At 40.9% G+C, this 10,087-nt stretch overlaps 1 protein-coding gene across 2 annotated transcripts in view; it reads right to left on the minus strand.

Annotated features, from left to right (window-relative positions):
• C5 (complement C5) overlaps nucleotides 1-9,219 on the minus strand; it is an 85,121-nt gene extending 75,902 nt beyond the window's left edge. Inside the window, exons 1-2 of one of the 2 annotated variants that reach the window (XM_060390017.1) lie at nucleotides 9,086-9,218; nucleotides 5,526-5,718 (exon numbers count right to left, since the gene is read on the minus strand). In XM_060390017.1, coding sequence (XP_060246000.1) covers nucleotides 5,526-5,718; nucleotides 9,086-9,165 — 273 coding nt within the window. In that variant the 5' untranslated portion in view covers nucleotides 9,166-9,218. Of the gene's footprint in view, nucleotides 1-5,525; nucleotides 5,719-9,085 lie in introns of both variants that reach the window. The other variant, XM_060390018.1, reaches the window with a different exon arrangement.
• Nucleotides 9,220-10,087: the final 868 nt, after the last annotated feature.

Consider the following 10,087-nt stretch of genomic DNA (forward strand, 5'->3'; position numbering starts at 1 on the left):
CAGTGTTGCAGTGTGGTCTGAACCATAAACACGAGTGAGACTAAAAGTGCAGCAAGCGCTGGCAACTGCGGGGGCGTGTGCCAAGGGAAAGGCCGGCAACTGCCCTTTCTAGTACCCTGGACCTCAAGACTCCTCTCACTGCTGTGCTTCTGCCTGGCCTAAAACCACAGCTTCTGCCTGTGGGACAGATGACACAGGATCAACCCAGGAAGCCTAACGCCGCAAAGATTCAGCTCTCCGGAGAAGAGACCCAGCCAAACAGTCAGGGTAAAACCAAGACGATACAGAATTAGTGTCCGAACTGGAGAGTGATGGCCCCTGTGCTCAGGTGTGGGACCACAGAGAATACTTTGCACCCCTGTACATGTACAATGATATTTATTGTCATAATATTTATGACAATATAAAGATGGTCTGTACCTGAACACACATGTGGCTTTATCCAGACAGTCTCTACTGGCACTGAGGCAAGTGACCACACGGGAACTCTTTCATACCTACCTTTAATTTTGCAGACCATTTTGTACTGCACAGGAGCCTTCCTCGCCTGGGCTTTCCGGTGCTTCAATTGTTTTAGGTTGTGTGGTTACATTTTTAAAACCCTTTCCTGTTATCATTCCACCTTTAACTGGAACTACTTCTTTTCCTTTCTTCCTCTTTATTGATCCCCATTTACCCCCCATTTTGTATGTTGTCTTAATGATAATAGTTAATTTTACTTGAAGTTACTTACTTAATATTTCCTTCCCATTCTTACTCTTAATAGCTAGTACCTGAGTCAAACTATGCTTTGATCCTTTATTGTCCTAAAATTATTGGAGTTAAAAGGCTGACTGTTTTTAATGTGCTCTTACTTTATTTTCATGGCAGGCTTCTTTACCAGCTTTGGTTGCCTCTGCAGTTAGAACTTTACTCTCAGAGTAGGAATAGAGATTATGCCTGGTTCCCTGAGCATGTGGGATGAGAGTTTAGCCACTGAGTTGTACCCCTAGTCTAGAGCTGAAGGAGTGACAATTCAGCCCTACTACAACCTAGTCCCCCTTGAAGGGGGAAAATATTTTAACTGAAAAAAAAAAATTACAGGTGATTAAAAAAATCTAACTAATGACCTAATCTTAGTTGCTCAACTCCAGTTGCAGAAACAAAAGAAACACGAAAAAAAAAATCACAACATGACTCCCAAAATTACCAAGCAATATTAATGGGTCCCAGTGAATGTGAATTAGATGAAATCCCAAAGAATTTAAAATAATGATTATAAAAATTGTCAATGAACTCAAAGAGCACATATGAATAAATTCCTGAATTAAAAGAGAATAAAAAAATATGATTTGAACTAAGGAAGCCAATAGAAAATATAAGAGGGGAGTTCAATAAAAAGAAATAGTAAAAAAATATCAAATGCAAATTTTTTTTTCATTTTTTTTTCAAATAGAAATTTTAGAAGTGAAAACTTCAGTAAGATGAATTTTAAAACTCAAGGTAAAGCCTTTCCAATAGTGTATCAAGTGGAAGGCGTGACTTTAAGGCAATACAGATAACTTAGAAGAGCCAGACAATGACTATAAGAAAATAATATCATGAACAGAATATATACGATTTATGGGACACCATGAAAAATCAACTTTATAGTTCATGGGAATAAAAGAGTTCAAGTTAAAGGCCTAGAAAACATACTCAACAAAATCAGAATGGAACAATGTTCAAATCTCGAGAAAGAAATGGGCTTCTGGACACAGGAGGCATTTAATACTGCAACTACACTAGATCAGAAAAGAACCTCTCTACATTGTGCTATAGTTAAAATACTAAGTATACAGAACAAAGAAAGCTGCAAGTCAGAAACATAGAATCACTTATAAAAACAAAACAAACCAGAATAGCAGCAAATTTCTCAAGTGCCAAGAGAGCATGGAAAAACACATTTTTAGCTGTGAAAGACAACAGACAAACCAGATCACTATATCCAGCAAAGGTATCCTTCATAACTAAAGAATAAAGAAAACCTTCCAACAATAAACGCTGGCTAAAAAATTTTATGACCATACATCAGTGTCACAGATGCCATTTGAAAGGATCCTTCACCATGAAGAGAAAGATAAACACATTCATGAAGCCATGGGAAAGAATAAGCCACAAGAGAACAACAATGCTCAAATGAGGAATAGAAATATGAAACAAGATAATAGGACTTAATACACCTTTCAATAATAACTCTGTCTGTCAATAGTCTCAATTCTCCAACCAAAAGACACAGTATAGCAGATCGATCTTAAACATGGAACTCGTCTGTTGACTGCAAGAAACACCCCTTACTGGCAAAGACAAACAGCCTTAGAGTGGAAGGGTTGAACAGAAATTCCAAGCAAATGGACTAGCCAGCAAATGAGTGTACCATGACACCTGAAAAAAAAAAATTAAAAACTAGTAAAAAAAAAAAAAGGCTAAGAAGGTCACTTCATATTAGTTAAGGCAACAATCCATTAGAAACACGTTGCAGTCTGAGACAGTTGTGCACCGAACATCGGCACACCCAGAAACACTGGATGAAGGGCACAGACTGACAGCAGCACAGTAATGGTGGAACCCCCCAACAAATAAAAAAAAAAAAACCAACCAAGAAACACCAGGTTGAAATGGTTTCATATGTCAGGGGATTTAGGCACCCCTAGAATATCTACCCAAGCACCAAAGAAAACACAATTTTTTTTCCCTCTCAGTAATCCACAGAACTCCATCTAAAACACTCCACCTAAACACACCATCTCTTAAGGCATAGAGCATGTCTGGCTAACTAAAAATCTTGAAATTATTTCTTATATTCTTTCCAGCAACAGTAGACTCAAGCTAGAAATCGGTAGCTGGAGAAATTAAAAGAAAATGCACAAAGCCATGGAGTTGAACAACACATCACTGAATAACGAATGAGTCATCAAAGACAAGGAGGGAAAATAAAACACTCCAAGAATCAAATGAAAACTGAAGCATAAAATAGTCTGGAAGTGGTTCTGCGGGGGAACTTTATAGTTGTAAATGCCTACATTAAAAAAAAAAAAAACTGACATCACAAATAGTGAGGCAGTTCACCGTCTTCAAGAACACGAACGAGCCAAACCTCAAAATGGAAAAAAAATGCACAACAGGAAGAGTCGGTGAAACACTAAATTGTTTCTCTGAAAAGACAAGTGGGACTGGGCTGGAGCGATGCTCAGTGGTGGAGAGCAGGAAGCTACTGCTTTGCAAGAGGACCCGGTGGGCCCCCAGCTCCTGTGTCGGGTGGCTCACAACCATCTATAACTCCAGCCCCAGGACAGCTGACACGTCTGACCTCCGTGGGTACCTGCACTCGTGTCACACACCCACCCACTCCCAAAGACGCATTCACATCACTGAAATCAAAATTAACCTAAAAACAAGAGACACAAAGCTCTCAGCCAAGCGAGATGATAGATAGATGGATAGATAGATAGATAGATAGATAGATAGATAGATAGATAGATAGATAGATAGATGATAGGTAAACTAAAACTAGAGTTGAAAAGCCAAACATCACCACAGATATTGGCGAAATTCAGAGACCTATTAGAATAAACTTTGAAAACCTATATTACAATAAATTTAAAAAACGAGAAACAGATACCTTTCTTGACACATATGGTCTAACAAAAATAAGCTAAAAAAATATATGTAACTTAAACAGACATATAGCAAGCCAAGGGGATTGAAACCGTAGCAAACTTACTACAAATGCCCCCACCCAGACATAGTCACTGGTGAATCCTACCCTGGCCAAACTATTCCAAAAATTAAAAAGGGATGCTGCTGTTCTTGTTTTCTTTTTTAATGTGAGACCAGAGAAATTTGAAGCTGTTAGAGGAAGGCATGGGAAAGACCCTTTAAGATGCAGACATGGGCAAGGACTCTGCACAGCACCCAACAGTTCAGGAAATGATAATAGCCCATGACTAACAAACCTGATCAAAAGAAATTTACAACAAGGGAAACAAGTGAAAAAGTGGCTTACATAACAAGAGAAAGATTTTGCTATTCATCTGATAGAGAATTAATATCTAGAATAAAAATCTTTTAAAACTAAGTACAAAAACGAAACAAAAATATCCCAAACAATCTAAGCAATAAACTGGCTGATGAAATGGTCACACAACGGTAAACAATGAAGCAGAGATGACTAATGAACTTATGAGAGTCTGTTCGACATCCTTGGCCACCTGGGAAATGCCAATTGAAATTGAGGTTCCTTTTCACTCCAGTAAGAACAGCTATCACCAAAAAAATAAAATAAAATAAAGTAAGTGCTAGTGAAGATGCAGGGAAAGGAAGCCCTCATAGGTGGCTGGTGGGAATGTAAACTGGCGCAGTCACTAGGAAAATCACCATGGAAGTTCCTAGAAATAGAGCTACCTCTGGCCCACTTGGGCATATACCAGGGGGGATATAAAATCAACATGCTGCAGAGGTGCTTGCCCGGCCGTCTTTATCCTTGCACCATTCACAATACCAAAGCTACAGAGCCAGTCTGCATGTTCATCCACAGATGAGTGGATGCAGAAAATTTGGCGGAGTTTTGTTCAGCCGCGCAGACAAGGCTGATACAGCTGGAAGGCTCAATAGTAAGTGAAACAAGCCAGACTCCGAGCACAAATATTGCAGGTCTGCGTGTTTTCTCTGATCATGGATCCCAGATTGTATACACACACGAACAGTGACATAAAGAAATAGAAGGGAGACTTGGGAAGGAAGCAGGCTAGCAGGAGGGGAAAAGGGAGAGGGGCAGCAGAAGGCGGGGGGGGGGGGGGGACAAACATGGTCAAAGCCCATGACATACTTAGACGAAATTGTCTTTATGAAAGCCATCAGCATCTATAACGAACATGCTCAAAAAAATCTGAAATCTTGCTTCTAGCCAATCTGAACTAAAATATCTCAATGAAACAAAAAGGTATTTGTTCGGTTTGTTCTTTTTATTCAATGTGTGTTTTCTTATGTCCAACTTTAGAATGATGAAGTTTAATAAAAATTCAACAAGCATCCATGGATTTCTGTGAGCAATATACCATAGATCATATGCACATTCAATTCACATCTCTCCATTTCTCATTTTCACTTTAAAAGTGTTTTCAGTTCATTAGAGAATGTTTATTTATTTGTTTCAAACAGGGTTTCTCTGCAGTGCTGGCTGTCCTAGAACTCACTCTGTAGATCAGGCTGCCTCCAGCTCTGAGATCTGTCTGCCGCTGTCCCCCCAAGCGCTGGGTTTAAAGGCATGCACCACCACTGCCCAGCTGAGAATATTTTATTTTTAAGAGCGTGAGCATAGGCACGCTTTGCTCACAAAAGCAAATGTAATTTTTCTGTTGAGAGTTTTGTGCTTCACTCATCACAATGACTCTTAACCACTCAGAACCCCACCAGTTGTGGAACAAATGAGTGTAATCTCATCAATGTTCAAACCTTGCCTAAGTTTTACCAAAAACACATACAGAAAATGAGGAATGAATACATACCGTTAACTTTGCCGAGTTTTGGAATTTATTTTCTGGGGTTAAGTTAACATAGCCTGAAGAGTAGGTCACTCTTTTGTCAGGATAACTTTTTATAGAGATTGTCGCATCAAATGCTTCCATGTAGCCATGGGCTTGAATGACAACATTTTCAGATGCTCCAACCTGGAAGACTTTGGGGGCTGAAATGACGTAGCTGTTGAAACAGGAACAGAAAAGGTCACTCACTACCTTTGCTTTGAAGACTATCTTACATTTCTGATATCTTTTTCTTTTACTCAAGATTAATTTCAAAAAAATATTTCAAGCAGGGTGGTGGTGGTGCACACTTTGAACTCCAGCATGAGGTTAGCCTGGTCTACATAGTGAGTTCCAGGACAGCCAGGGCAACACAGAGAAACACTGGATCAATAGATACTCGTTTGTTAAGGATTAAGATCGTTAAATAATATGGACTGAAATTAAATGGTCTGTTTCTAGAATTAAGACCCCCAACAGCAGCTGGGTATGGTGGTGCATGGGTTTAATCCCAGCACTTAGGGAGGCAGAGGCAGGCGGAATGCTGTGAATTTGAGGCCAGCCTGGTCTACTGATTGAGTCCAGGCCAGCCAGGGCTACACAGAGAAATCCTGTCTTGAAAACAAAAACAACAACAACAAAAGCCACCACCACCACAACAACAAAACAACCCTACAGCTGTTCTAACCAGAATCAAGAGTTTTTAAATTAGAAAAATCCAAGTATTAAATTCTACCTCAGTTTCACTCTTCTTAGAAGTTTTCTGTTGCTCAGTTTAATAGCTGTTCTAGTTTGATCTCTTGCTGGGAGAGAGCACTGAGCAAGAGCAATGTGGGACAGAAAAGTCTTATTTGTCTTACACTTCTAGGTCATGACCCATCAATGGAGCAGTCCGGTCGGAAACCTGCAACAGAAACCAGCGGGGAGGGCTGCCTGCTGGCTCAGGCTTGGCTCAGTCACTGGTTCACGCTCAGCTAGCTCTCTTATATAACTCAGGCCCCCTGCCTAGGGATGGTGCCGCTCACAGGGGGGCTGTGCCCTCCTGCGCTAACGACTGAAGACAGCCCCTCACAGGCACCATCACAGGCCAGTCTGATCTAGACGATTCAGCCACTGAGTTCCCTCCTCCCAGGTGACTCTAGGGCATAGAAAGCTGACAATGAAGAACACTCAGCATGCAGGTACTCTCAGCTGTCTATGCAGGGGTCATGCTAAAGCCTAAGGTGTGTGATGTGTAGACATATCTTAGAGCTGCTTGTGGATGGCTGAAGAGGTGGCTTAGCAGTTAAGAACACGTGCAGCTCTTGCAGAGGACTTGAGTTTGGTTCCCAGAACTCATAAATGGTGGGTCACAACCACATTTAACTCCAGCTCTGGGGGACCCAACACACGCGCATGCGCGCACACACACACACACACACACACACACACACAGAAATAAATACATCAATGTTTTAAATAACTGGCTGCGGAACGTCCCTTTATATAAACTGGTCCGTATTGATGCAGCAGCAATGTATGTGGTCTGTGTGGGAAGAAATTTCATCTTGTTTATTTTTTTTCACACCCTCAGAAGGTCAGGGCGCTGAGCTTGTACGGACAGGATATTAGCTGGCTTGTTTCTATTTTTCTGCAGACGTTTGCACAGCAGCTCCTTGTTTCCTCCAGGCTCTATCTGTATATCACCTTCGTCAGAGAACCTTTCCTGACTATAGCTTTAAATAGTGGTCTTTGCTTTCTGTACTCTACGTTTTTCTTCATAATACTGAAGCTGCCTGTTCTTAATTATTCATTCTGTCATTGTCGCATTCATTTGTTCGTTCATTCATTCATTCATTCATTCATTCCTTCATTCTCCGCTTCTTCACTGGAATGCAAGCTCTTCTCCCGCCTGCAGCCCCTGTTATAAGGAAGGTGTTCATGCTGCTTAGCTTGACTCTCATCTTTCTTGGACTGAAAAATGCCCCAGGGCTTGGTAAAGCGCATCTGGCCAGTTGTGTCTGTGGTTTGCTTTCAGGGAGGATTAGCTAAGAACTGCCGTCCTGGACTGTGGGAAATGACAACATTCTCTAGACTGAGGGACCGCCTGCAGTGGGGAGGGGTGCTCTTGAGTGCAAGCCTTCCCTCTCTGCTTCTCCGCTGCCTCGACAGGAGCTGCCCTCTCTGTCACACCCTTCCTGCAGCGATGGACTAAGGCCTCTGAAATCTGAGCAAAATACATTTTTCTTTTAAGTTGTTTGCGTCAAGAATTTTGTCACAATGGCAAAAGGGCTAACTAAGTATGAGGTTCAAAAAATAATAATTGCTGAGTCACAGAGTGACTAACTACTGTGCTTCCTTGTGTTTTCAGAGACAGACAGGAAATATTTCTATAGTAAGGGCCAATGCAGAGCAGGAAGAATTCAGAGCACGCGAGACAAGGATCACCAGGGCCCAGGCTCTGGTGTTTAATCTCGAGCTCCCTGAGCTTGTCTGTCAAAAAGGAGTAAATAAAAGTAGCTGAGGTGCTGGAGTGACCGTGGCCTTGATATAAAATCTCAGAGTAGACATGTGCGGCATGCTTATGGTGTTTTCTCATTTTGTTTACGCTTGCATTTCTACAGGCGCATTTCTGTGAAAGTTAGGAGGAACTGAAGTGGTAGACAGGAAATCTTAGTAAGTAAAACTCCTCTCTCCATTTCAGTGTAACCTTTGGCTGGTCACTTCTGTCTGGACTTGTCATTGTATATGGACTGAATAGGCTCAGCATATTAACAAATGCCAGCTAGCCAGGGGGCTAGCCAGAGGTTCATGTGGGCATATGGTTTGAGACCAGCCTAGACAACATGGTGAAACAAGGAAGAAAGAAAGAAAGAAAGAAAGAAAGAAAGAAAGAAAGAAAGAAAGAAAGAAAGAAAGAAAGAGAAAGAGAGAAAGAAAATAAGTTCAATGAGATAGCATTTAGTTAACTTGCAATATTAAGATATTTGCACACATGACCTCACTATTTAAAATGACAAGACTTTGGTAACAATGAAATTATGACAAATTGGCTCATAAATATACAAGTAATTACAACCATAGTTTTGAATTTTATTCCTTATATGGGAATGCTTCGGTACTCATTATAATGAAATCTGATGCATCTCTAATTGAAATTATGACGGTTTGTTGGCTCATTTGATCAAGTTGAATTTATACAATGGCCATATTCACATCACTCTGGCTTAACTGCTCCTTAGACCAAGAAAAGTGCAAACTAAACACCAGGGACAAGTGAGAAATAAATGCCAAGAAAACTGACTATCTTGCTTTCACTTCCTGATGAATAGGAGAATGAATAGTCATTTCCGTCACTTTTACAGGTCACAGTTCCACAAGAATGGCCACATCCTCAGCCACTCACCCAAGTCAAAAGGCTTCCACAGCTTTGTCGTGTGGAGCTGAGACTGTCCACTTATCATTTCAGAAGGGGACAGTTATTTTCACATTAATACAACCGGATGAAGCCTCCTTTTCACTTCACTAAGATGCCTGGAAAAAGGAAGACGGATTGTTTTACTTACGTTTGTTCTTGTCCCCATGTTTTGTCCAGGAAAATTAAAAAGCAAAGTATTCCCCAATGGCCCATGGCTGGAAGTGGCATAAACCCATGGGCATGGCCTTCTTGTAGCCACTTTCCTTTTGAGTAAACTGAGTTTAAAGAATTTGGGTAAATTAGTTCTCTGGTTAATTATTAATGTCAGAGAAAAAGATCTTTAAGCAAGAAAGCTAAAATCAGAAAAGGGCACGAGAGGGTGTTTTATGAACATAAAACGTGCTTTAACATCCTATCGTGTCCAGTAAAAAAGACAGGGGTGTCTGATGTTAACTTATCCCCAGGAACTTAGGGTTAGGGTTAGGGTTAGGGTTAGGGTTAGGGTTAGGGTTAGGGTTAGGGTTAGGGTTAGGGTTAGGATTTATACAGGCAAGCACGAGGACTCTGCCATGAATGCTTGCCTCTCTGTAGACAGGCTCAGTGCTGTGAGCCAGCAATGGCTTTCTTTGCTTCTGGCTTTCTTCTCTCAGCCCATTAGTTTGTTCTGCCGCCCTGCACCTTCAGACTCACTTCCGGGAGGTTTTGAGATCTCATTTGTTTCTGAGATTGACAGAAGACTGGATTTCACTTTAAATGGTTAGTTTTAGAGTCTGACGTAGAGAAATGATAGTAGCATTCCCTGGTACTGGTAATAGTCAAGGCTAACGTAGGTCTGCAGAGGTCCGTGCCACTCTAGAGAAGAAACAGGTTGTGGTCGGATGGAAACCCTGCAGAGATGCTTATGTGAATCCCTACCCAGACGCTTGGTGCTTAAGAAGGGATGTGTGTCTGTGGTGTCACAGGTCACTCTTCCAAAATTTGCATACAATGAGTCATAGACTATTTTACTTTAAACATTTATGCTTTTCAGTGAGGATTTTAGTAGTTTAATATAAGAACTCAATATGAACAAAGATGAATAGTATTTGCCATGACAGTGGATTTTCTCTTTTCTTTCTTTCTTTCTTTCTTTCTTTCTTTCTTTCTTTCT

Source organism: Meriones unguiculatus, chromosome 8 (assembly GCF_030254825.1).
Source record: "Meriones unguiculatus strain TT.TT164.6M chromosome 8, Bangor_MerUng_6.1, whole genome shotgun sequence".
In the NCBI taxonomy this organism is placed as follows: Eukaryota; Metazoa; Chordata; class Mammalia; order Rodentia; family Muridae; genus Meriones; species Meriones unguiculatus.